This window comes from Kogia breviceps, chromosome 4 (genome assembly GCF_026419965.1).
Source record: "Kogia breviceps isolate mKogBre1 chromosome 4, mKogBre1 haplotype 1, whole genome shotgun sequence".
In the NCBI taxonomy this organism is placed as follows: domain Eukaryota; kingdom Metazoa; phylum Chordata; class Mammalia; order Artiodactyla; family Physeteridae; genus Kogia; species Kogia breviceps.
Window position 1 is genome coordinate 165,669,066 of NC_081313.1, and position 27,186 is coordinate 165,696,251.

General features: G+C 44.4%; 1 protein-coding gene across 1 annotated transcript in view; it reads left to right on the forward strand.

The window, feature by feature from the left end:
- Positions 1 to 27,186, forward strand: part of DOCK2 (dedicator of cytokinesis 2) — a 420,075-nt gene that overhangs the window by 23,254 nt on the left and 369,635 nt on the right. The window contains exons 3-10 of the mRNA XM_059061186.2: positions 4,009 to 4,049; positions 5,128 to 5,183; positions 5,676 to 5,772; positions 8,306 to 8,454; positions 13,824 to 13,959; positions 16,349 to 16,503; positions 20,522 to 20,603; positions 26,281 to 26,416. Of these exons, the coding sequence (XP_058917169.1) occupies positions 4,009 to 4,049; positions 5,128 to 5,183; positions 5,676 to 5,772; positions 8,306 to 8,454; positions 13,824 to 13,959; positions 16,349 to 16,503; positions 20,522 to 20,603; positions 26,281 to 26,416 (852 nt within the window). The remainder of the gene's footprint in view (positions 1 to 4,008; positions 4,050 to 5,127; positions 5,184 to 5,675; positions 5,773 to 8,305; positions 8,455 to 13,823; positions 13,960 to 16,348; positions 16,504 to 20,521; positions 20,604 to 26,280; positions 26,417 to 27,186) is intronic.

Here is a 27,186-nt window from a genome sequence, read left to right on the forward strand (position 1 = left end):
TGGTTTTCAAGGTGCTTTTGAATTTCATTTATCAGTAAAATGGAACAAGGGGAGGGGATGAGGGAGGAAGTTGACATAGCTTAACCTCCTTAAAGTAAGGCATAGCTTTTATTGTCATTGTTTTCTAAAAAATGGGACTATACTGTACATGCCATTCTGAGACTTGTTCTTCTCACTTAAAAATATCTGCAATTCCTTCTAAGCTGACACGTGTGAATCACCTCAACCTTGGTTCAGCTGCAAAGAGCTCTGCATGAAGAGTTCTGAATCTCCCACTTGCTGGGTGGGGTACACCCAGAGCCATGCAGCTTCTCTACTAACAACTCCACCGAGAGTGATCTTGACCCATCTGAGTCCTTTGATTTTAGGGCATGGCGGGGTAAGGGTGGGGGGGGCATTATGCGCACTTAAGAGGGTATTTTGTGTGTGTTTTTTTTTTTTTTTTTTTTTTTTTTTTTTTTTTTTTTTTTTTTTTTGCGGTATGCGGGCCTCTCACTGTCGCGGCCTCTCCCGTTGCGGAGCACAGGCTCCGGATGCGCAGGCCCAGCGGCCATGGCTCACGGGCCCAGCCGCTCCGCGGCATGTGGGATCTTCCCAGACCGGGGCACGAACCCGCGTCCCCCGCATCAGCAGGCGGACCCTCAACCACTGCGCCACCAGGGAAGCCCAAGAGGGTATTTTTTTAAAGTGCCACTTTGCAGGGAGATGGTCCTTTGTTTAGATCTGCTCTAGAAACAGGTTGGTATGAAAGGGACTCCATTTTCTTAAGTAAGGCTGTTTCATTGTGGGGAGTTGGTAAGTGAAGTTTTCTTCCCTTTTGCTTGTGGGTGAGGCTAAAACATCAGTAAACTTCCATTATGTTGAATTTGAAGAATGTTTCATTTACTTTGTTGTTATGGGAATATGTTGAAATGACTTCACCAAAAAAAACCCACAAAAAAACCAAAAAACTATATTCAAAATCTGTAGGTTCTGGAAATAAAATAGAAAATATGCCTAAGTTTCTCTGGTTAATGATGATGATGATGATGATGGATTTTAAATGACATAATGGTATTTACTAATTTTTTTAACACTTACCATATGCCAGGCACTGTACAAACTCTGAATTCCTTATCTAATTTAAGCCTGTGAGACGGGCACTATTATTGTTCACATTTTACAAATAGGGAAGCTAAGGCTTAGAGAAATGCACTAACTTGTCTAAGATCATGCAGAAGTTGCAGATCTTCATTCAAATCCAGGCTTTGATTCCAGAGCTCATACCCTTAACCTCTGATTGATACTGGCTTCTGTTATATTCTTCTTGATGTTACTAGATATTTCAATCAAATAAGAAAGTGAAATACACCCAGGCACACACCACTCAAACAGATATTAACATTTTTCCTTGTTTAGTTCATACATATATTTTTTTAAAGAAATAAACATTTTAGGTGCAACTGAGATCCCCTGTTTACCCCTCTCCTATTCCATTCTTGTCTTTTTGTCTATTCTTTGGGTAACACTCATCCTGAAATCGGTATGTCTTCTTCCAGTCTAAGGTTTTGTACCTTTACCAGATGCGTTCACCTTCATAATTCTGTTTAAACAATAGTTTGTGCAACAACAGTGTATGGTAGCTGTTATTGTCCTCATTTGACAGGTGAAAACACTGAGGCTTAAGTGACATGACCAAAGATCGCACTGCCCGGAGAAGGCAGAGAGAGGACTGGATTTCTAAGATGTGGATTCTTTTTTGATGTTCCGGGATGCTTTTAACCTCTCCTCCTTTTTCCCCCTCCCCATGCAACTCCTGGGTGATTAGAGAATTTAGGTACCTTTCATTTTGATATTTGGAATGTGGGAAAGGAGGACAGTTGGAGTTCATCATTTTCCATAAGAATGGTAAAAAAAAATTCCCTTTCCTCATATTCCCCAGGATGCACTTTGTGAGTTTTCTATTTATAAAGTTTTCATGGATAGGGTAGACCCCCAAAAGCCCTTTTCTATTACTTAACTGAAAGGACAGTAAGCCAGGGGACAGGTCCTGGGGTGTGGTAAATGCTGTGTTACCCTGAGCCTGGTTTTGATCATGGCGTCTCTTGGCATGGATTTTGCTATGTGTGCCAACTGTTGTTGTCTGCCCAGTCAGGTCTTGGAGTACAGCCAGATATAACTGACCAGTGACCAGATTAGGGAGTGTCCATCAGGGGTCATAGAGGTCAGTGATTCGGCAGGGTTGGGGATATCAGAAAAAGTCCTAAGGACAGCTCTGATGCAGTGGATGCTTTATCACCATCCAGCAAATGGAGATGGTGGTAAGCCTGTCTCATCAAGGATCACTGGGGATTTATTTCTGAAAGCACCCAGCCCAATGTCATGTATGCAGTAGGTGCACAGTCAGTGTTTGTTGAACTTAAATCTGGGAGCCAGCATGTATATGCTGGCGGTAAGCGTCAGTCAATTTCTTGCTCAGGAGTGAGTTGAAGTTTTGCAAATTAGGACACCGACAAGGGGTGGCAAGTCACTGATTCTCAAGGGTGAGAGAGGGCAGTGTCACTGGAAGTCAAGGGTCCCTGATGGAGCCCGTGTCGTGGAGAGCCAGATGTGGGCAGACCTAGTGGTCCCTTGCTTGTTTTCTACTATCTGGTGGATTTTGGTGGCCTTGGCCAATAAGGTGGATTCAGGTCACTGCAGCCAAGAAACCCTTAACTGCATCTGTGCTTTAAGAGAACGTTATCTGTATTTGTGCTCATCGCATGGGGAACAATGTGGTGGAACAGCTTTGAGGGCTGGCTTTGAAGCCACACAGACTTGCCCTTGAACCCTGGCATGTGATTTGGCCCAGTACCTCAACTGACTTGAAACTCAATTTCTTCATCTACAGAATGGGAATATTACTTAGCTCACAGTATGGATATGAGCACTAAATGAGAGAATACATGTACAACACTTAGCATACAGCTTTGTGTGCATTAAGCAATCAATTAATGGTAGCTAGTAATGTTACAGAGATGCTCTTATATCTTGTTGGTTGAATGGGAAAGAACTGCAAATAAAGGAGGTTGTTCTAGTTGCTTTAGAACTTTCTTTATGACCTGACCCTCAAGCTGGCTCGTGACTGGGAGGGGTGACTTTGCATTTTAAGGTATTTGTTTTGGAGCTTGCATGTATGTCTGTTGAGAACATATTTCTGCAACAATCTGTCAGCCCAGTAATGAGGGTTTGCTAATGAGGCCCCCGACAGACGCTTTTTATTTACAAAGATGACAAATGCCACTACTTGGCTGTGCTTGAATCATTTCAAAGGCCAGTAGGCTCATTATAGTCATCAATACTTGCTATACTGAGGCTCATTTTGTCCGAGGACTGTGTATAATTTCGATTTCGGTTAATTGAGTCATTTCTGATATTCCTGCAAAGGGAAGAATCTCTTAAAATTCCTGTCCTTTTACCCATCCCTGAAGTTGTCTGTTTTATAATGACTAACTTCTGCAAATCACATTTTAGACACAATTTGCTGCTGTTAGAACTGCGGCCATTATTTTAGGATGTTTGCCAAACTCCCTCAGACATTCTCAGCCTTTCTGTGTCCCTAAGGCAGAGGTTGAAAACATGCATATGAGCACAGGAAGGACCCAGGCAGTTAATGGAAATAAGTGAGGGGCTGGGTAGAGGCTGGTGAGTTGGAGGCGCCTGCTTTGTCTGATGGGACCAGCTGCTTCTCACCACTAGCCAACCGCAACCATGCGAGAGCACTGGCCACCATCTCTGGGCCTCCTGTTTTTTCAAAAGAAGGATGAAATTTGCATTTTTATATGAAATCCCTGTATTTGTGGATGCTTTTTGGAGATGTTGGCAACTAATTCAAGAGATTGTTGAACCCTAGGGCTTTGATCTGTACCTAAGGTCTAAAGCACTTCGCAGTAGTTTCTTTGCCAGTGAAAAACAAACAGCAACAACAAAACCCAGCAAGGAACTTGTACGAATAGATGAAAAACCTGTTTCTTTGTTTTCTCTTTGCAGACTGGTATAGGGGATACCTTGTAAAGCACAAAATGTTGCAGGTGAGGTCAATTTGTTTTTATTCGGGACAGTATTGGATGTCTGTACATGACCCTGCCAGCCCCCTGGGCACTCATCTCCCACTCTTGCTCCTCTGCAGGCTGATTCCATTCCTCCCTCCTTGTGTCCTGTGATCTCCTCGCTGTGCCTCAGTGCCTTCCCCTTTCACTCCTTCTTTAAGGTCAACCTCCAGAGCTCTCTTCTCCCTGAAACTTTTCCTAATATGCCAGTCACATATGATTTTTCGAGTCCCGTGGAATCGTGCATTTTTTATTTGAAATTTATCTCCTACTGCCTTTCTTTAGCGTTGCTTGGGGCATTCATCATTTCCTCACCTATGTGTGCAACATGACTCAGAAGGGACAGGTCCAGTCTCCGCCCTCAGGGAGTTCCCCTGCCCCAGCCCCACAGCACACCGCCATCTCCATGGGAGCAAGTTCCTGCTTTGCTCGTCTCTCTACATCTCACAGTGTCTAATGCAGTGACCAGATGTCCCCAGTGTATACACTGGCTGAATTTATGAAGGAATTTCCAAGTAATTGATCAACTTCTCTTAACAGAGCTAAGTTTATAGAGCAAGGAAATAATAGATGCTTCTTCCTTCCTCCATCATGAACAATAAAATAATCCAGAGAGAAAGAGATCTCAAATCAAAGCAACCCAGATGCAACCAGGGACACTGTTGCCTCAGGACCTGACCTTTCCTGACTGTGAAGGGTGGCTGCTGTCCTGGGCAGGAGAGGGGACAGGCAGAACGCTATTCTCCCTTAGAGTGAGTCTTTCAGGCACTCCAGCCTTGCCCATCTGATAGGGTAAGTGTCCGCAATGGGGTTGGAGCATCCTTTGGAATCTAGGGCTACTGTGGGATCCTGAACGACTGATGAAGAACTGGAGAGGAACCAGACCTAAAAGAGTAGATTTGGCACCTACCACTTGTTCTCTTGGACTGGGATTATTCCTGTAAAGTTTGAGGTTTTTACCAGCTAGCAGCTTTTGGAAAAATCATGAAGACCTGGGGTCAGTTTTCTTCTATAGGGACAAGTCATGCTCTCTCACCTTGTCTTGTCTTATCCCCAACAGGGCATTTTTCCTAAATCCTTTATCCACATCAAAGAAGTGACAGTGGAGAAAAAAAGGTATTTGCCATCCTTCCCCACACTTGACCCTCTAGTGGCTCATGGATGTCACTGTCCTGTCTACTTTGAAAACCTGACTTGGCAGATCTGAAGGATGCTCAGCCGATCCATCTTCTTTGTGCTGTGTTTATTTATCTCCTTTCCCTCACTGGATGGGAGAGCCAATGCAAATTGATTCGTGTTCAGATCTGATTCTGAGGGGGTATTAGTAAATTTGGAGAATCAAACTTTTCACTGGCAGCTGCCTTTGAACTGAATTAAAGTAGATTACTCCTGAATAATGAGCTTGGAGGGCCCACCCAATGAAGGAGGACATTAAAAAGGAAGTCCCTTGCATCTGCATAATGTAATTGGTGTAGATATTAGAGGCGGTTTAGTCTCCTGCCAGGAAGGCCCCTCTCAGCAGCTGCAGCTTAATGCAAATTTGCCAACATTTTATCCGTTAGCACCTGGGTCTCAATTTCACACCATTTTCTCTCCCACCTTAAATAGAAATATTGAGAACATTATTCCTGCAGAAATTCCTCTGGCACAAGAAGTGACAACGACACTTTGGGAATGGGGCAGCATCTGGAAACAGCTCTACGTGGTAAGACTCAAAACCCTGCTCCCTGGGATGGAAGCTTCTTGCAGTTTTTGGCTTGGTTCAAATATGGAATTTAGCCTTGATATAGTGTAGCAAACAGTATGAGGCTATCAAGGCCCAGAGAAGTTAGGTGACTTTCTCAAAGCCATACAGCGAGCTAGTGACAGAGCCATAGTGAATGGGCATCTGGTGTGATCCTTCTGTTTTTTTTAAACTACTGAAAAAGTCATCAAACTTGAGTATGCTTAAGAATCACCTTGAGAGGTATTAAATATACAGCTTCCTTCAATGGGGCTCTGCATTTTAATAAACTTAGAGATTTTGATTTGGTGGTCTGCCAATAACACGTTGAGAAATACTGTTCTCATATATTAATTAACTAATGACTCTTGTCCTCAGATCTATGGGGGAGCTTTGACCCTGGAAAAATAGAGAGCGTGTTTTATACAAATTTTCCCTGTATTGAAGTAAATCTAATTTAAAATCCTCCTTTGATGTTTCTAAATCTCCTAATGAAAGTGAGCAGCTAAGAAAACCATTAAACTGAGAGTGAAAATGTCAACCAAGCCTTACTGCATATTTGTTACAGCATCATGTACACCCGCTGGTGCACACGTTCTGTTTGTAGAGCCACACTTTATGGTCATAAATGTTGACTCCCATGTGGATATTTCATAATATATGGTAATGGGCATATTCAGTTACCATTCTATAAGTTTCCCAAAGGTTGTTAGGACAGTTTAGGGGGCAAACAGCAGACTTGAGGCTAAAGTGATTTATTATTTATTTCTACCACCCCTTTTACACATCACATACACAGGCACTGTGGAAGCTTGGCATTTTCCTTGAGAAATCTTTGAATTGCAAGTCCATCATGCCCTTTACCCTAGTAAAGTGATCCTTAAACCTCCAGTTTCATGATTCTTACCATATCTGCATACCACCCATGAAGTATTTACTTAAAACCTAAGTTGTCTCCCTTTTTAGTAAACTTAAATGACTTACATAAGGAACTTTACAACATGCTGTGTCATTCCAACAATTCTCCAACTCTCCAACACCAACTGGATGCCCTATAATTCAATTCAGTTCAGTTCTAACACTGACCCCCCAGAGTTTAAGGGCTCAGTTCTACATGACTGCCCTCTCTTCAGATGCCAGTTGCGAGTCCCAGGTCCCAGGCTCTCCACACTTCTGTCCAACTTGGTACAAATTCGGGGACTCCCACAACACCCCTCCAACCTCACCTCAGGTTCTGTGTGTCCTTAGAACAACTCACAAAACTCAGGAAAGTACTAGTCTTACAGTTTTATTATAAAGGATACAACTCAGGAACAGCCAATGGAAGAGAGACACAGAGAAAGGTACTGGGGTAGCGATGGGCACAGAGTTTCCATGCCTTCCCCAGGGAAGGCGTGCCACCCTCCCAGCACATCAATATGTTTACCTTCTGGGAAGCTACTTGAACCTCGTTGTTCAAGAGTTTTTATCCTCATTTCATTACATAGGCATGACTGAATGATTGAATCGAGTTCCAACCCTTCTAACCTCCCTGGAGGTTGGGGGTTGGAGCTGAAAGTCCCAACCCTCTAACCACATGGTTGGTTCCTCTGACAGCCAGCCCCCATCCTTGAAGCTCTCTAGGACTCATCTCATTAGCACAGACTCAGGTCTGGTCAAAAGGGGCTTGTTGTGAATAAGAAAAGACGCATCTATCACTTAGGAAATTCCAAGCGTTTTAGGAACTCTGTGCCAGAAACTGGGGACGAAGACCCAATAGGAATATATACTTTTATCACTTCACGCGTGCTTCCCAAATGCACAGCCAAAAGCACTTGGCACAATTAGAACGTTATTCAAATAAATACATGAAAACAAAACAATGTCATCAAGTAGTACCTGTCAAAAGCTGGGAGCCAAAGAACTTCTCTCTCTTTTTGTTAAAAAAAGAAATTAACAAATGTGAGAGAGGGGTTAAAGTCATATTGCCATGAAACTGCAACTTTCTCTTGCCCTGAAACAGAAGGATGGGAAGACACTAGAGGAGAATCACCATATGGGTCCCTAACATGTGTCTTTGTACCACCAAAAACCATCTCATGTCCCTTGGGTTGTATGCATGTTACACTTGGGGGAACTCTGCCCTAGAAACAGGCCTTTTGCACCAGAGCAGTGGCCCTGGTTCTCAGCCTTAAAGGGCCTGGCCTCTGAGACCTGCATTGCAGCAGATGTTCACGGCATTCCTATTCAGCATGTAACTTTTTGGATAAGAGTCAGAGATAACCCCTCTTTTTTTAAACCAGGAAGTGATTGGGATTATTACTTTTGCTTTTGAGAAATCCCCGTGGCCCTGGGGGAGGAAACATGTCAATGACTCAGACCACCACCCAATCCCTTCACAGCTGGGTAGGGGCCAGGAGACGCACTCGAGCCATGGCCCCTGAACATGCGTGCTTGACTTTGGCCCGGTTTGCCAGATGGAGGCCCAAGACCTTCGGTGCAGGTGACTGCGATTGTTTCCTGTTTTTGCTCCTAGGCCAGCAGAAAGGAGCGGTTCCTCCAGGTGCAGTCCATGATGTATGACCTGATGGACTGGCGGTCACAGCTCCTCTCAGGAACTTTGCCCAAGGACGAGCTGAAGGAACTGAAGCAGAAAGTCACTTCCAGAATTGACTATGGCAACAAGTACCGTCTCTTTCCTCCAAAAAGATGTTTTCTTTCCCCACCCACCCCACTTCTTCCCTTTCTCCCTATGAGAAGCTAGGTTTCATTTTTAGATGCGAGTTTGCCACTTTCTATTTGGGAGAAGGCTGTTACCAACGACCGTGCTTGTGTGCCTTTGCTATCACCCTCGTGGGACCCAGGGACATGCAAGCAGAGAGAGGCTTGCTTATGCAGTGGTTATTAGCGGGCTAGAGATTTAGGACACTCACTTAACCCACTTCCAAGGGGCTGGGGAGCACAGTCATGCTGGTTCACTTTCGGCTTAGTTGTCATTTTATTCCTGCATTTACAAAGCTCTCTCTTAAATCCCAATGTGAGACTTAATGTCCCTTCCCCATCCTACATTAATCTAAGCCACATGCCATCAGGTAACTCACATGCACAGTTACAAAAACATTTCCTCAAAGGGAAAGAAGCAGAAATTGCTTAGTTTGAATGCTGTGAAGTTAAGGAGAGTGTGAAACAATTTTTTGAGGCAGGACAATGCACTAATAATAATAGTAATGATAGTAACATTATAACTAACACTAACACCTAATCCAAGCTTATTATGCACCAGTCTTTAGCTATGTGTTTCACAATCATTGTCTTATTTAATTATTATTTTTTTTTTTAATTTTTAAATTTTATTTATTTTTTGGCTGTTTTGGGCCTTTGTTGCTGTGCGTGGCTTTCTCTAGTTGTGGTCTGTTGGGGTGTGCAGGCTTCTCATTGCGGTGGCTTCTCTTGTTGTGGAGCATAGGCTCCAGGAGAGCGGGTCTCAGTAGCTGTGACTCGCGGGCTCTAGAGCGCTGGCTCAGTAGTTGTAGTGCATGGGCTTAGTTGCCCCGCGGCATGTGGGATCTTCCCGGACCAGCGCTCGAACCCGTGTCCCCTGCATTGGTGGATTCTTAACCACTGCACCACCAGGGAAGCCCCTCTTATTTAATTCTTATAACAGCTCTCTGAGGCATGCAGTTTTAGTATCCTCATTTTTTCAGATGAAGAAGCTGAGTCTCTTAAAGAGGTTAACTAACAGTTCCAAAGTCATATAGCTAGAAAATGGCAGAACCAGAATTTAGACCGGGCAATCTGGCTCTAGAGCCCCTGGGCCTCACCATTATTCTAGTTGGATAACATTTGAGAACTGTAAAGGCCCTCCTCCCTTCATTATGTGAATGCTCTCCAAACATCCTACTTATTTGTTTATTCATCCCAACAACAAACATGTATTAAGCACTTATGATTGGCCTGATTTCCTGCTAGGTTTCTTGAGGCCACAGAAATAAAAGTTCCTGTACATTAAGGGACCACAGTCCAGTTAAGAGTGAGCTACAAGTAAACTATTGATATGTATTGTGGTAACTTTGATGGCTTAGGAGGCAAGAGCATTCTTAATTCAATTTGGAGAAGGAAGTCAAGGAAGGCTTCCTGGAGGAGGTGACCAGAGCTAAATTTTGAAAGATAAAGAAGTGTTAAGTAGGTTTTTTAAAAAAGGGAGGCTGGGAGTGCATGAGAAAATGTAGCATGTTCAGAAGACTGCAAAGTGGGTCAGAAGCCTGGAACATAGGGCCTGAGGGGGAAGTGGAAAGAGCCTATTCAGTGGGAATAAAAAAAGAAATTTTCCTAGCAGCCAGGCTTCCTTGCCTTTTTCACACGCACTAGGAAGATGAACCAAAGAGGAAAGCCAGTGGGTCCAACTTATGGCTGCTTCCCATCCCAGGAGCACAGTCCCCTCTGCTGGTTCCCCTGCTGGCAGCTGGCAGGCGAGTCCAAATCTGCTTATCATGCTCATCATCCCAAAGTGACAGGAAGGGTTTGCTCTGCAGCTGTTGATGCCATTGGTACAGTGATATCTTTAGCTGAGCATGGTCACAGCTGGGACGTGGGAATTGAGGGCGTTTTGCTGCTTTGCAATAATGGCACCTGTGACCTTCAGATGTTTCCTCGTGGGGGCTTCTGACAATAAGGACCAAGGATGGAAAAAATGGTCACCACTCTTAGGAAGGCTTCCCTCATTTTCCCCCACCCACCCCTGGCCTGGCTGGGTTAGGCACTCTTGCAGGCCCTTAGCACCCTGACCAGTAATTACCTCCTTACTGGCCTGTCTCCCATGCTGTGTTGGGAGCTCCTCTAAGGCAGATTCATTTCTATGCGCTGGGCATAGGATCTGCATGCAGTAAGTGAATGGTGGTGAAAGGAGAAAGAGAGTCCTCCCTAAATCAGCCTCCCTCTACAGCATCGCCTGGATCAGCACTGTGCTTTCAGTTTCAGTAAGTTGCCTTTGGGGAAGTGAGAGACATCCTCGGAGACCGAGGCCCTGAGCTAAGGGGCCACTTGTTTCTTGCCTCGCTCCCCTGACGACTTGAGCTGGAAGTGAGAGAGATTTGGGCACCTTAAATTAATATAGGCCTGGTGTCTCGGGGGCTCAGAGCTCTGATATGGGATAGGCAGCTTCCTGAAAACCAGAAGGCCAGATTTCAGGTCAGAGTGTCAGGAACAGCATGAGGACCATCAACCTCAGGCTGTGAGAGTCAGGGAAGCAGGACTCTTGAGTCTTGGAGGACTGACCAGAATAAGCCTATTTCTTCCCCCAGAAATTCCATTCCTTCCTTCAGCCATCAAACTTTTGTCGAGCACCCGAGAGGCCCTCAGGACACAGACGTTTACAAAATATAGCCTCTCTATGCAACAACAACAACAAAAGGCAAGCAAAGAGAACTAATAATAACTTTCTGAGTGCTTCCTGTCTGCCAGGTACAGTTTTAAGCACTTTCTGTGCGTTAACTCGGTTAAGTCTCGTGACAGCTCTGTGAGGCAGGTACGATAATCATCCCTGTTTCTTAGATGAGGAAATGGAGGCTCACAGGCTGATTAGGTCATTTTGCCAAAGATGCAGTGGACTTTGAACCAGGTAGCTTGGCTCCAGAGTTCAAACACTTAACCACTGCATTCTACTGCCTCCTGAGGACTATGAGGATTAGTAAGAGAAAGAGAAGTAAACAGACAGTTGAGTAAGAAGTCATGCATTTCATGAAAGGAGGAAGCATGAACAAGAGGGTGGGAGGAGACAGGGCAGCGGGTGACACCTGCCCTGCATCACACAAGACTGGCAGGAATAATTAGGTGAAGAAATTTAGAGAAAGGGAGAGAGAGAAGCTGAGAGGAGCTGAGAGATGAGCATGAATATGGAGAGGAAGGTGGGGGGGGGGTGCGGGGGGGGCTGGAATCTCGAGGGCCTGAGTGCCAGGTGGAAAAGTTCTGATTTGTCCAGAGAGCGATGGGGAGCCACAGAAAAAGCCATTTCTGTTTTCTTCACCTTAAAAATTTTAATTTTTTTGAAAAAGGCATACAGTGAGGACTTCCTCCCCTGCCCTTGTCTTGGGTTCATTTTATCACTTTCTTGAACAGAGAGAGCAGTGGAGCTACCTTCTAAGGAGAAACTGTCAAAATGCTCAGTTCTCCAAAATGAATGGTTTGCTGTCCTATTGGGAAGAAGCCTCTCCTGATTGTGGGTCTTGGGAATCCCATCAATCCTGCCCCTTGTCTACTAAAGCTTCCAAGTTTCAAATGAAACTGGTAATGGACAAGCCCTTTGGTATCCAAGGAGTGAGGAACCGTCAAATGATTCCTTCAAATCCCAAGACAGCTGGACCCGGGGGGAATGTTTTATTCATACATTTTAGAACCGAATCCACTTTGATAAATTTCGAAGAGAAGGGAGCTAGAGAGTTCTCGGCATTAAATTACGTATTGGCTATGCTCTGTCTTTTCCTAGGTCGTGAGAGCCTCTGCTCAGCATTACTTGAATACATTTTTCCCCCTTAGCGTTGCTCATTCTGCAGCATGGCTGTGCAGCATTATGAGTCATATCTAGTTGGAAGTTAATTTCCTAATGAATGTGGACAAATGGGTGAACTTTGGCTCCCTTCTGTTTGCATTTGGATGACATGAGAGATGAGCCTCTCAATCCAGTTGTCAAATAAGAGATGAAAACGTAGTCTCCTTCATCTGCCCGTGCTGCCCTGACCCTGTCTGGTGCTTGGTGGTAGTGGTGCCTAAGCAGGACCACGGTTGTTCCTCTCCGAGTCGCCATCAGCCCACCGCCCCCTCCCCTCTTTGTATGGACAACTGAGATCCTCCATGTCAACATCAGATGCAAAAGCAGCTTCAGGTTAGGACCTGTGCAAACATAACCCCTGTCTGCAAACCCAGTGCTGCCTCTAAGAGCCTCCTATCTTGAAAGTATACCATAAAGGTTAAGAGTGCAGACTAGGATGCCATATTACTTTTTACTAGCTATGCGACCTGGAGTAAATTATCCTCAGTCTTTTCTTCATCTGTAAAATGCAGGTATTAATAGTACTCCCCTCATAGCGTTGTTACAAGAGTTAAATGCCTTAATATGCGGGAAGAATTTGACGTACAGCTTATCGCAAGTGCTGTGTGAGTATTTTGCTGTTACTGGTATCATTGATGCCAGTCAGAATGGCAGATGCAGTTGAAACAAATCAATACCAAACAGGGAAAATCTTGTGCCCTGGAAGTCACAGAGCTAAAGATCTGTGGGTAACAATGGATGTATCTGAGATTTCTCCCCCAACAATTATTTTCAAGGTATCAAGGTATTGAATAAGCGGTACATGAATACCTTCTCTGCGTATGTATTATATATCATACTATATTATGTTATATTATATAAACATTAAAAAAATAGAGATAAGACAAAATTCTCCCTTGACCTCTCCACCCCTCCTAGTCCCAGTACCCTACCTCTCCTCACAGGCATGCATGTTGGTAGTTTGGTGCATTTTGTCCATACCTTTCTCTCTCTACATGCACCCAGGTAACATACCTGCCTTGGTTTCTTTGTTTGCTTGTTTTTTACGTAAAACACACTGTATGCATCTTTCCATGCTTGATTTCTTTTTCACTAATACATATCATTAAACATATCAAAACTATATCATATTTTTAAAACCCGACTACATAGAATTCCATTACAGATGACAGTTTATTTACCCATTCCCCCTTGACTGACATTTTAGTTTTTTTCAACACTTTGCTGATGCAACACACATCCTTGTTCAAGTGTGGTTGTTTTTTGTAAGTTCAGTATCACAGGAAATACACATTACATTTTTCTTAATACACACTACCACAGTACCTCCCAGAAAGGCTGAGCTATATCAGTGTGACTCCCAGCTGTGTGCAAGGCTGTCTGTATAGAGCTGTGCGATGGGAGCCTATGATCCTCAGAAATCAGGTGAACTTTCTGGTAGAAACTTCTCACCAACGTTCTACAGCCTTCAGCCTCCCTTGATTCATCGTCTCACATTTTTGCTTTTCAGAATCCTTGAGCTTGATCTGATTGTCAGAGATGAAGATGGAAATATCTTGGACCCTGATAATACCAGCGTCATCAGCTTGTTCCACGCACACGAAGAAGCGACTGATAAAATCACAGAGCGTATCAAGGAAGAGATGGTGAGCGTTGTGAACTAGGCTTGGCCAAGCGAAGCAGGCTTTAGCACATCATAAGCTTAAAATAATATGCTAATTAACCAGACTGTATATTATTCAAAAGGACATCTGTCCTATGACCTGAGATGATCAGTAACCACATGCATTTTATTGTGTTTTTGTACTTGGATCTTGATTCATTCCACAACCAACCCCCAGGTGGTTTAATGCCAGGCAAGTTTTCTGTTCTCACGGAGGTTTTATATTCCAGAGAGGAAAACAGAACTGTTAAAAAAATAAATAAGTAAATAATTCCAGATGGCGATAAGTTTCTAAAAGGTAATCAGTTAGGGTTATGTGAATCAGAGTGAATCAGGAGCTATTTTAAAAGGTATCATCATGAAAGGCCTCTCCCAGGAGGGACATCTGAGATGACACTTGTATAATGTGAAGGCAGCAGGCCTAGGAAGATCTGGGGACAAGATGTTCAGTGCAGGGCGATCAGCAAGTGCAAAGTCCCCGAGGTAGGACTGAGTTCTGAATGTTCAAGCAGTAGAAAGGTCAGTATGGATGGCCCATAATGAACAGTGGAAGAGTGAAGGCAATGCTTTAGAGAGGTAGGTGGCAGGAGCCAGTTCTCATAGGACCTAAGGGTCATGGGAAAGAGCTAAACTATTATTCCAGCTGTGTTAAGAAGCCAATAAAAGATTCCAAGGAATCGTAATCTTTACAAGGTTAACATAATCTGATTTATATTTTTAAAAAAGTATTTTATCCACTGTGTATTATTTGAAAGCAACTTTATTTTTAGCTCTACTGAGATATAATTTTCATACAATAAAATTAATTCATTTAAAATTACAGTCTAATGGATCTTATTAATACATAGTGTTGGGCAGACTCTACCGCAATCAAGGTATAGAATAGCTCCATGATCCTAAAAGTTTCTTTGAGTTCCTTTGCAGTCAACCCCCTTCCCCAGTCCCAAGCCCCAGGCAACCCCTATATATGTGACTATATTTTGTCTTTTCTAGAATTTAATATAAATGGAATCATATGTCTTTTGAAATAAATTTATTTATTTATTTTATATATATATATTTTATTTTTGGCTGCATTGGGTCTTCGTTGCTGCATGTGGGCTTCCTCTATTTCCGGCAAGCGGGGGCTATTCTTTGATGTGGTGCGTGGGCTTCTCATTGCAGTGGCTTCTCTTGTTGTGGAGCACGGGCTCTAGATGCGTGGGCTTCAGTAGTTGTGGCACGTGGGCTCAGTAGTTGTGGTGCACGGTCTTAGTTGCTCTGTGGCATGTGGGTTATTCCTGGACCAGGGCTTGAACCTGCATCCCCTGCATTGGCAGGAGGATTCTTAACCTCCTGCGCCACCAGGGAAGTCCCATATGGTTTTTGTGTTTGACTTTTTTACTCAGCATGCTGTTTTTGAAGTTTGTGTTGTTGTATGTGTTAATGTTTTTTCCTTTTCATTGCTGAGTTGCTATACCATTGACCAGTTGCCAATGGTATATATCATTGATCAGTTGTTGAATATGTGGGTTGTTTCTAATTCAGGGCTATTATAACTAATAACACTGTGAATATTTTCATATAAATCTTTGTGTGGGCATATGATTTTATTCTTTCTGGATAATAATTGTTGCAGCATATGATAAGTACATATTTAACTTTTTCAGGTACCAACGTACTATTTCCCAAAAGGCCTGTACAATTTTGCATTCCCATCAGCAATCTATGGGAGTGCCAGTTCCTCTACATTCTCGTTAGCACTTGATATTGTCAGTCTTTTAACTTTAGCCAGTCTAGTGGTTGTGTAGTGGTATCTCACTGTTGTTTCGAATGTCCCTGAATGACTAGCGATTTTGAGCATCTCTTCATGTGCTTACTGGCCTTTACCATTTGTATCTTTTTTTTGTGAAGTGTTTGTTCAGATACCTTGCCCATTTTCATTGGGTTGATTTTCTTGTCATTGAGTTGTAAGAATTCTTTGTATATTCTGGATACAAATTCTTTATCAGATACATGTTTTGCAAATAAATTTTCTCCCGGTGTGTACCTGGCCTTTCATTTTCTTAAATGTGTCTTTCACGAAGCAAAATTTTTAGTTTTGATCAAGTCTGTTTAAGCATTTTTTTTCTTTTATAGTTTGTGCTTTTTATGACACTAAACTTTATGTGGAAGTCTTTGTCATTTGTGGTATTTCCCAAGATCAAGGCCAAGAGAGTCAAAGTGACTTGGCTCAGACAACAGGAACTTTAGATGGAAGGCCTGGATGTAATGCTGAAATCTTTAGGCTTGAAATTTACATGATTCTTAATATTCAGGGCCATCTTTCTGTTGTCCTAAGTGGTGCTGGGCTAATTTTCTCCATTTTCCTCCCTTTTCCTTCCACCTCTCAGTCAAAAGATCAGCCTGATTATGGAATGTATTCCCGGATCTCCTCATCCCCCACCCACAGCCTCTATGTCTTTGTGAGAAACTTTGTGTGCAGAATTGGGGAAGACGCTGAGCTCTTCATGTCCCTCTATGACCCCAACAAGCAAATGGTCATAAGGTAAGTGTTCAACATTGCCTGACTTCTCTGTATTCGGGAGGTTGGAGTTGGCCCAGCTCAGAGTGCCTTTTCCTTCCACCCTCACTTGGTGGAGAAATTCCCACCCAGTAGAGAAACAGTCCAGCTGAGAAGGTGGAAATAACTTCTTCTTTTAGGGTGTGGGAGTCACAGGTGGAAATGTTACTTTCACCACTTTTTTTTTCCCCAGAGTAGGATTATGGTTACACCGTAGGGTTTTGTAAACAGTTCTTTGATTACTGGAAAACAACCAGAAATAACAAGATTCAGACAGGTAGCACTGAATAGAATAAAAATACCTATTTTAAAAGGAGAGTTAAGAAATGAGTGGTGAAAACGTCCTGTCCTCAATGGTAGTAACAGGCTAAGGGTGTGGGCTCTGGAATCTGTGTGGGTTCACATCGTGCCCCCACCATTTACTCTTTCTTAACCTTGGGCACGTTGTTAATCTTTCTTAAGCCTGAGTTTCCCATTTGCAAAATTTAAGTGTCAACCTCACGGGGTCATTTCTTTTAGTTAGACTTTAATAAGAAAAAGCACAGGAAGCACAGGGCCTGGCACATGGTGCTCCAAGTGGCAGTGGTTATCATTGTTACTACCTTAATTACTTGTTCTTGGAAATGGAAAAAGTAAGGGAACTTCCAGGTACCTCAGCTCGAAGAAGGGAAATCACGTTTGGGAATCTCCAGAGGAAAGACTTTGATGTACTTCTGGCCCCCACTGCCAGCCCTGGCGACTGCTTGTGGCTCAGTCCATCCTTCCTCCCAGGTGACCACTGCCTGTCCCCTCCAGTGGGGTTCTGAGCCGACACGTGGTCCTGTATTTGAGATCTCAGTTAACGCAGCACCGTGGGGCAGGAGCATGGTCCTTCTGCTTCTATGGAGCAAATGATACCTTCTGACCTTGGTTGTGTTGATGATTAAAGGAGATAACATATAGTTCCTCTTGAATTATAAAATTCACTTTAGAAAATAATGGCTCTCTTGGAGACATTTATTAAACATAGAGGGGCTATCCATCTTAGAAGACGGAACTGAGGTCTGTATATGATCTCACATAATCCTCATTACTCCATGTGATTTGGGGGAGAAAATGAGGCTCAGAGAGGTTAGGTGACTTTCTCAAAGGCACATATATTTATAAAAATGGCAGAGCTGAGCTATCTACCCAAGTCCATCTGACTCCAAAGATAAGCTAGTTTCCAGTTTAGTCTGTCACCAAGGAAAGAGTTGTATCGAGTATCCTCAGTGGTTCTCACCAGGGTCTTAGCACTGTTACGGTGGAAAGCTATTCTTTATAGCACACTTAAATCCCTAATTTAAAGAATCAGCCCAGCTCATCTGGCTAGGCCTCAGCAGACACTGTGAACAAGTGTTCCTACTCCCTTAGAACCCACTTTGAGATGGTCTGTGTGTCATAGGCCCCTTGCTGTTCCCTGTCAGCTGCTCCCAAGGCACCTGTGACAAAGATCCCGAAAGCACTCCCTGCCTCTCAGAAAATACAAGGATTCCTCATGGCTGAATTGACAAGGGTGCCTGGGCTGCTGGTTCATCTAAGCGATGGATGGCCTGAACCAGCTCTGTGGAGGGAGGCAGTGGATCAGTGAGGCGGCAGCTCTGTTCCCCCATGCGCCACAACGAATGCTGCGCTCGGTGGGGCACGCCTGAGTGATGCCTCTGAGAGTGCCAGAGACACAGGGAAGCCCCCGGGAGAGTGAGGGCTGAGGAGGAGGGGGACAAAGGGGCAGAACCCCGCCCCCTCCCCTGCCCAAAGAATAAAGGAAAAAAGAGTAGAAAACAAAGAAAGAAGAGGCATGATACAGGAAAGGGGCAGGGGAACTTGGAAGCACTCCCCAAGTCGATCTGACTCTGGGTAGCTGTTCTTTCCCTAAGAAACCAAATTTCTCCACTCCTGCCTTCCCTAGCCAGGGTGTGCATATACAGTGAGCCACAGGCAAGTTAGGGCATCCTCAGTGTGGCCCAGATGTGAGCTGGGGGGAATTTGGCTGGGACCAACCTTTCAACGTTGGGATGAACGATGGTCCGATTCCAGTGGATGCCTGCAGAGATTTGGTTTGGGAAACTTAAGATAAATTTTGGTCGTACAAAAAAGAAGCAGTTCAGGCATCAGGCCGGTGGCAAGGCTAATTTCCAAAAGGAGCTCAAGAAAGAGTTGGAATGGTTCTCCCTCTTTCCCTGAGGAGGGTGTCATGTGGAAGAGGTCTTACCTGTCTTGGTGCCAGGTAGGCCTTCAGATTTACCACCCAGGTCTTCCTGGGCAAAGATGAATGGGGCCAGCTCAGCCCTCTAAATTGCTTTTCTGATTTATGATTCTCTTTCCCCTAGAAGAAAATTGCTGGTGCCTAGTGTTTAGACCTAGCAGGCTAGTTCTCTACTGGACATGCTAAATGTGATTAAAGGTCCTGGGAAATACCCAGGTATTTCACTGTGACAGTCCAGAAATAACCAATGGAAAATAATTAAAACAAATTTGGGGGGGGGGATGGAGCCTTGGAGGCTTCTTGGTTATTTTGCTGAAAATTCCACTAAAAATTTTAGATCTTACTAAAAAAAAAAAAAAAAGTACATTCAACTTGATTAAATTTTAACCATTGGTTAATCAGGGACTGTTTTCTTTTTGTTGTAAGTTCTATTTCCCCCTTGAGCCTTGCTCAGACTGCTCTTAATAGTCTTCTAGGGGTGAGTGGAGAGAAAAGAACAAGGCATCAGAGAGAACAAACCTCCAAAAAGAAGGCAATTCCCTTTAACTTTGCTGAATTCTCTGATTATGCCTTTTTTGGGCTGACTTGGTTTTTGAGTTTTATTTTGTTTGTGTCCTGATTCAAGAAAACAGGCATTTATTTAGAACCAACTGTACGCTCCTGGATGGCATGGAAAACTGAATGACTCAACTCAGCAAACTATATCAAGCTTCTCCTAAGTTAAAGAAGTGCTAGATTTCCTGATCTTGCCGATGTAGCTAGACCGACTAGTATGAAGCACACAGGGTTGTGTGTATGATTGCTGGAAGATGTGTACCGATAAATGGTCAGATGTCAGAACTGTGTGACTGCCCTTCATAAAACCTGTCAGTGGGTTCTCATTACTATAGGATCAAGTCAAAATCCTTGAACGGCCTATAAAGCCTACATGGGCTGGCCTATCTTTCTAATTTTTCTCTTACCATTTTCCCCTTGGATCTGTTTTTTAGGCGCATCAAGCTCCGTCCTGTCTCAGGGCCTTTGCACGCATGTTTGCTTTGCCTGAAACATTTCCCTTTCCCACTCTCTTTTTCCTGACCAACTTTATTTACATGTCACATCCTCAGCAAAGGCTTCCCTTACCACCCAGGCTAGGCATGGTTCTTCTGATATACATTCTCACAACATCCTGAACTTTTTCTTTGTAGCATGATTGCATATAAATAGTTGCCACGACTGCATTTAAATCATTACTTAAGTGTATCTCAGCTAATGGCTAAGGCCCTCTGTGGTCCATCACGGGGTGACATTCCTTCAAGGAAACGGTCCGACATCTAATGGATAATTTAAAATAATTCAAATCTTTACTCAATCTTGAAAGGGGAATAGGGTGGGAAGGACAAATACATTCTTAATGCCCGACAAAACATACAAAAATCCTTTCCCTCTCACTTCTGCCACTCTTTGTCACCTCTACAGAGAATGCTGCTGCTCTTCAAGACTATTAGATAGCTGGGTTAGAATTTGCTTACTAGATCGGGGAGGGCAAGAGGTTGTGAATACCAAGCGTTAGTAATTCCTTACCCCTGCTTGTCTAACGTCTGTCTCCCTGACGGGACTGTGATCTCCTGGAGGCAGGGGGCGGGGGGGGGGGTACAGACAGGGAGAGCCTGTCTCAGACACTCCATGTCCCCAGTTGCCAGTGTGGTGTTGGGCGCATAGCAGAGGCTCGGTGAATATTTTTACCTTATGAATATTGAGACCCCTAGCAGTAATGGGTTGCCACCCCTCTTCCCACAGTGAGAACTACCTGGTGCGATGGGGCAGCAGGGGCTTCCCAAAGGAGATTGAGATGCTCAACAACCTGAAGGTGGTCTTCACGGTAGGTGTGCACTGTCCTCTTGTACCACATCCCACACTCACGGACATGATCTTGGAGATGGGGCTGGTCAGGTGGTCAGGAGGGAGAGTGGCCTTGGGGCAGAGCTGTGTTCTGGGCTTTTTGTAAAAGGCAGCTATTGGGAAGATGGATCTCCTCCTTGCTCTCTCTTCCTCGCTCCCTATCTTTCTCACTCATGTGTACACAATGCAGAGCACTGTGTAAACAAGCACAAACCTCTTCCAGTAATAATGTCTAGGTGAACTAGGTACTCTGATTTTCTGGTTAATTCATGGTTAACTTGAGTTCCTGACTTTGGTTCAGACCATCTAAAAACCTTTCCAAAATACATCAGATTAAAAAAGGCCTTCCGGGCTTCCCTGGTGGCGCAGTGGTTGAGAGTCCGCCTGCCGATGCAGGGGACACGGGTTCGTGCCCCGGTCCGGGAAGATCCCACATGCCGCGGAGCGGCTGGGCCCGTGAGCCATGGCCGCTGAGCCTGCGCGTCCGGAGCCTGTGCTCCACAACGGGAGAGGCCCGCGTACCACAAAAAAAAAAAAAAAAAGCCCTTCCTAGAACATTGACTGCCTTGGTAAATTAGACATTCGGAACATAATTAAGTCATAGATGACTAAAGATCTTACGATTCCCTGGGATCATCCTTCTAAATACCAGTACTCACCAGGCAAGACATAACAGAGAAATGTTGAAATCAATTGCTATTTGGATGATTTATTTCTGAGAGTGAACTGGCTTTTTAGTGCTAGAAAGAAGAAACAGTGGAAAGAAGAAGATAAGAGTTATCATTTCCAGCAGAAACCCCTCTCTTCTGTTTTCACCGAGTTGTGTTCAGAGTATGATCTTAAGATATCTGAGGATATTGGTGTTTTCTGCAAGCGTCTCTGGGGAGAAGAGCATTTATGAGATTTTTTCACTGTGTCACCTGGGTTAGCAAGGGAGATTACAGAGGAGGAGGGAGGGAGGGGTTTGGGCATTACAGAGTGACCGACATGCTGGATTAACCTACCTTGCTCCACTATAATTTTCCAGTTACAGGCCATTAAGTTCTATGTCTTACGTTATGTTACAATTAGATTGGAGTGCAGCTGATTTATTTTGTTTGTTATTTCCTGAAAAATGAGCTAGAGGCATGGAATAAGATCATAGATCCTAATTGCTTGGACAAAGTTTTCTTGGCATATATATATGTGCCTCAGTGTCGTTTGTCTATTATTAGTTAGAAGGAGGAGCCTATTTATTTTCTTGATTAATATGAGAGTCCCACGGGGCTTCCTGATTAAACCAAGAGACAGATGTTTCACAAGAGGGAGAGGGACAGGGAATCAATCAGTGGTTCATTTTGCAGAGAACCAATTCATGATGTAAACGTGCAGGAAAGGTCATCAGTAAATTTGTGTCGCTCAGTAATAATGAGAATGTGATCCTGCCTTTGTGGAATTCTGCCTGTGCCACCACCTCTTCTTCACACAGCAAACGAACTTGAGAGCCTTGGTTGACTGGCTTAATGGGTTGACACTTCCTTCTCTTGAAATGACGGGAATCTTCATTTCACGACAAGGAACGTCATGGTGCTCTAGCTTCTTTTATTGATTCAAGAGCTACCCAAGGAGCACCTACTGTGTGTAAGCTCTGTGCTGTATCTAGGGATACAGCAGTGAGTAAGCTGATAGGCTCCTGCCCTCAGGGTGTGATGGGGGGTATTCAGAAAATAATTAAATGAATAAATAAACAAGAGAGGTCTCAGAAGGCAATCCATGCAATGCAGATAATTAAAACAGGGTGATGTGATGGCATTTGACTGGAAATTACTTTCAATTGGGCATTGAGGTGATGTTTAAGTTAGATATGAGATACGACTTGGCAGCCACATGCCTTGCTGGCCTCATTTCTCTTGTCTCTGGATGTCAGCTCTTCCTAGTTTCCGCTTTGGAGGCAGAGCCCAAGGAGCTGGCACGTGGGTTGGGCTGATGGTGGATTTCCCTTCTGTCTGCTTTATGAGCATTCACCCTCCGTGGCCCTGTAAGAGGAAAGCGCATATACCGCGAGGTTTCCTAAGACTTTGCCCAGTTTGGGGGTTGCTGCTAACACATGGGGGACAAGACTGAACAGTAAAAGGAACACTAATGAATTACTAAATCAGGTAACACGTGTTTTAAGTTTCATTTAAGTTTCGTGTCTCAGCTTCCCCAAACGTCTGAGTTTTGCGAGGCCCAAGTGAGAATGATTGGGAGACACCGCAGACTGAAGCCTAGTTCTGAGATTGCCTGTTGATACACTCTCCAGAGAATGACCTATGTTCAAGCATTTTTACTTGCTCCCGTGGCAATAAGCTTCTCTAGTACCAAGTGCCTCTCTCTGATGAGGAAGCTTTTAAAGATCTGGTGTCTTCTTTTGAGCAAGTGAAATTTTTTCAGAGAAGAGGAATGGGAAAAGGACTTACCTAGGAATCTTAAATGGTTATCTAGTGCTTCCTTGGTGGCGCAGTGGTTGAGAGTCCGCCTGCCGATGCAGGGGACACGAGTTCGTGCCCCGGTCCGGGAGGATCCTACGTGCCACGGAGCGGCTGGGCCCGTGAGCCATGGCCGCTGAGCCTGTGCGTCTGGAGCCTGTGCTCCACAACAGGAGAGGCCACAACAGTGAGAGGCCCGCGTACAGCAAAAAAAAAAAGGTTATCTAGTGTATTAATTTGCTAGGACTGTCATTACAAAGTACCATAGACGGGGTGGCTTAAACAATAGAAATTTATTTTCTCACAGTTCCAGTAGCTGGAAGTCCAAGATCAAGGTGTTGGCAGTTTTGGTTTCTTCTGAGGCCTCTCTCCTTGGCTTGCAGATGGCCACCTTCTCCTTGTGTGTTCATGTGACCGTCCTTCTGCGTGTCTGTGTCCTAAAGTCCTCTTATCAGGACACAAGTCATACTGGATTAGAGCTTACCCTAATGACCTCATTTTAGCTTAATCACCTCTTTAAATGCCCTGTCTCCAAATACAGTCACATTCTGAGACATGAAGGGGTCAACATATGAGTTTGGGGGAGACATAATTCATCCCATAACATTTAGGAAGGAAGCTGTCAGGTGGCAGGGCTTCTGTGTCTCTGGAATGCCTCTGAAAGATACCAATATAGATATTTCAAAAATATAAAAAATCCTAATGGGAGGAGAGAAGTAATTAGGGATGGAGGTCGTTGTGAGGGAAACAGGACTTGAGCTGTTAAGGATGGAAAGGATTTGGATATATAGAGGAATAAGGGGTAAACTTTAGAGGCGGAAGTATAGATGGGGGACTTAGGAAGAAAGATCTAGAGTCGAAAGTGAACATTGTGTGTTTGTGGAACAATAAAGAAATCTTTGTGACAAAAATAGAGTACTTGCATGCGGAGAATAGTGGGGAATCAGTGGGATAGGACAGCTGGAAATATATTTTGTCTAAGACATTTCATGTCAGCTGGGAAAAATTAGCACTAACAGGGTAGCAAATAGCAAGCTATTAACATTGTTGTGAGGAGAGAAATGAAATGATGAACGTGGCTCATAAAGATGAGTTTCAGGGGGATTTCAGGGTGGGCTGGAGGAAGGAGTCAGGCAGGCCAGAGGAGAGGCCGTCCCACCATCTGGATGTGAGATAATTGGAATCTCAAACTCAGCTGCCTGCTGGGCAAGGCGGGAAATGCAAATGAGTGGAGGGGCTTCCTCAGTCAGAAAGCCACCTCTCCCCTACCTTCCCTCTCTCCCTGCCCAGTGAGGAGACTTGGGAGAATGGAGAAGCAGCTGTCCATTCCGCCAGCTTTGAAAGGACAGCCCGTGTATCAGTGAAGATTCTCCAGGGAAGTTGAACCAGGAAAATACGTAAATAGGTAGATTTGTTGTGAGGATTTGGCTCATGCGATTGTGGGGGCTGACAGGTTTGAAATCTGTAGGGCTGGACGGCAGGCTGGAAACTCAGGGAGGATTTCTATACTCTAGTCTTGAGGCAGAATTCCTTCTTCGCTGGGAAACCTCACGTTCTGTTCTTAAGACCTTCAACTGATTGGTTGGGGCCCACCTACATTATGGAAGGTGTGTCCTTTACTTAAAGTTAACTGATTGTAGATGCTAATCAGACCTACAAAATACCTCACAGCAACATCTAGACTAGTGTTTGATCAGGCAACTAGGCAGCATAGCCTGTCCACGTTGACACATAAACCCCCAAGCAGGAAGGTGTGGACCACTTTGAGGGCATGTCTTGTTCCCAGAGTCTCTGCACACCCCTCCCTCTTCTTCCCACACCAGCCACAGTGACAGGCTGGGGATGGCTGCTTTACCCAGGCCCCGGCTCTGATGTCAGCTGACAGGCTGCTCCCTGTACCTATGCCTGCGTGAGGATTAACTCAGAGGAGAAGCGACTATTCTCTAGTGAGGCCAGGCCCAGGGATCTCTGCTCTGATGCCAACAACATGCCTTGACATCCCTTCTCCAGCTGAGATCAGCTGGAGGGGATCAGAAGGGGGTGCCAGGAACACTGAAGCTTTTCGATTTGAGCAGGGCACTTGAATGCTGAGGTAGTCCAGGTGTTTTCCCCTCCTGTGTGCCTTTGGATGGTGAAAGAAATGTATTGTGGTGGTTAGGTTGACGGACTTTGGGGTCAGAGTGACCGGACAGTGTCTGCAAGGACTGAGGTCATGTCCTCGGGAAAGATCCTTATCTTCTTTGTGTCTCAGTTTCCCCGTATGTCAAATGGGGCTGCAGTAATAGTATTAGTGATGGGACTTTGGAGTGTTGTGAAAGATCAAATAAGACGATGATGTGTGTGACACTGAGCACAGGGCTTGAGACATCAGCATAGTTCATGGTTTCAGCATTCCTCCTCCTGAGCCCACAGTCGAGTGTAATTCCATGTCCCCCTTGCAGTTAGGTGTGGCCGCGGCCCTTGCTTTGGCCACTGACATGGAAGCGGAAGTGATATGCCTCTCTTCTGAGAGGGAGCTTTAAGAGACAGTGAGTGATTTGCCCCGTTACCTTCCCCTGCTCTGGGGACAGTGAATGCACCTATTGTGACCGGATGGATCCTCCATCAGCCAGGGGCCCAGAGTGAGTGAGTGGAGCCCCCGCCCATCTGCACTGGACCTGTAGCCTGAGCTGGAAATAAACCCTGTTGTGTTAGAAGCTCTCGGATATTGGGGTTGTTTGGTGTCACAACAACCCGACCCCGAGTGATATACGTGCATTGGGTGCTCAGTAAACGGCGATTGTTAGGATTTTTCCTTCTTCCTTTTGCCTTCTCCCTCAGAGGTGCTGAGCAATGACCAGGTGGATGGAGTCATTTGCAGCAAGTGCTGTTTTTGGATACATCAGCTGGCATATAGGGATAGCTACCTATACAACTGATACTGTACCTCTATCCTTCTCTTCCCATCAGTTTGAGGTGGAAGAATCAGGATTGAACACCAGAGCCCTGTCACCCAGTTTCCTTTCCAAAACTCACCTCTCTTGTGTGTGAAACGGGGGTGATAGCTTTGTTTTCCACCTTTCCCAGGACTAATCGTATGATTGGTCCATGTATGCTAAGTGCTAAGCACTAACCTCCCCCCACCCCCAGAATTTACTACTACTGAGTTTGCTTTTCTACTTTTTGTTTATTAGACACATGATGTGTAACTATTCGTTTCCTCCCTTACAGGATCTTGGAAACAAAGACCTCAACAGGGATAAAATTTACTTGATTTGTCAAATAGTCCGAGTTGGAAAGATGGATCTTAAGGATACGCACACAAAGAAATGCACGCAGGGACTGAGGCGGCCTTTTGGGGTGGCAGGTAATGACACACCACACAGCACTAACTGTTACTGGAGTGCACATTTTATATGACTGAATTTTGAAGATTTTTTTTTTCTTTCGCTCTCCCCCTTGCCCTCCCCCCCTCAAAAACTTAGGCCAGACAACCCCTAATACCTACATTTCTTGTGACTAAATCAAAACAATTGGTAACTAAGTCTAGATTTATGATGAAGACGGCGAATAGTGGAATCCCCGTGTCGAGCAGGGCGCTGGGACCACGGTGCAGTCTGAGCAGTCGGCGCCTTCGCTCCCCAGCACAGTGAAAAAGGAAGAACAATATGGGTGGCATCTAATTATGAGGAGCAAATCATTTAAAAAAAAATATCCAGGACAGGAAATGCAGTTACGCAGAATGAGTCACCCACCACCACACATCTAAATTCCAGATGGAAGTGGACGTGTGGAGAGCTGGCATAAGTGAATGAGGCTGCTTGAGAACAACATCACCTCCACATTTCTTTCCAAGCCTTAGCTCTCTTGGGGGTTTCCAAGACTTCATCATTCTTGTCCCACTTTTACAGTTTTTGTTGTATTTGACTATCACTTGCACTATTATTTACCCCAATATATTTTCTTTTAAGGAACCTTCTTTATTTAAACTGAACTACATTGTTTTTTCTTGAAAGACAATTTAAATACCTGTGGAAGTAGCATAGCAATTCAATAGGCGAGTTTTCCTTCTTTTTATTAAAGTATAACATTTCAGTTGTGTACCATTTATAATCCTTGTATACCATATCTAAACCC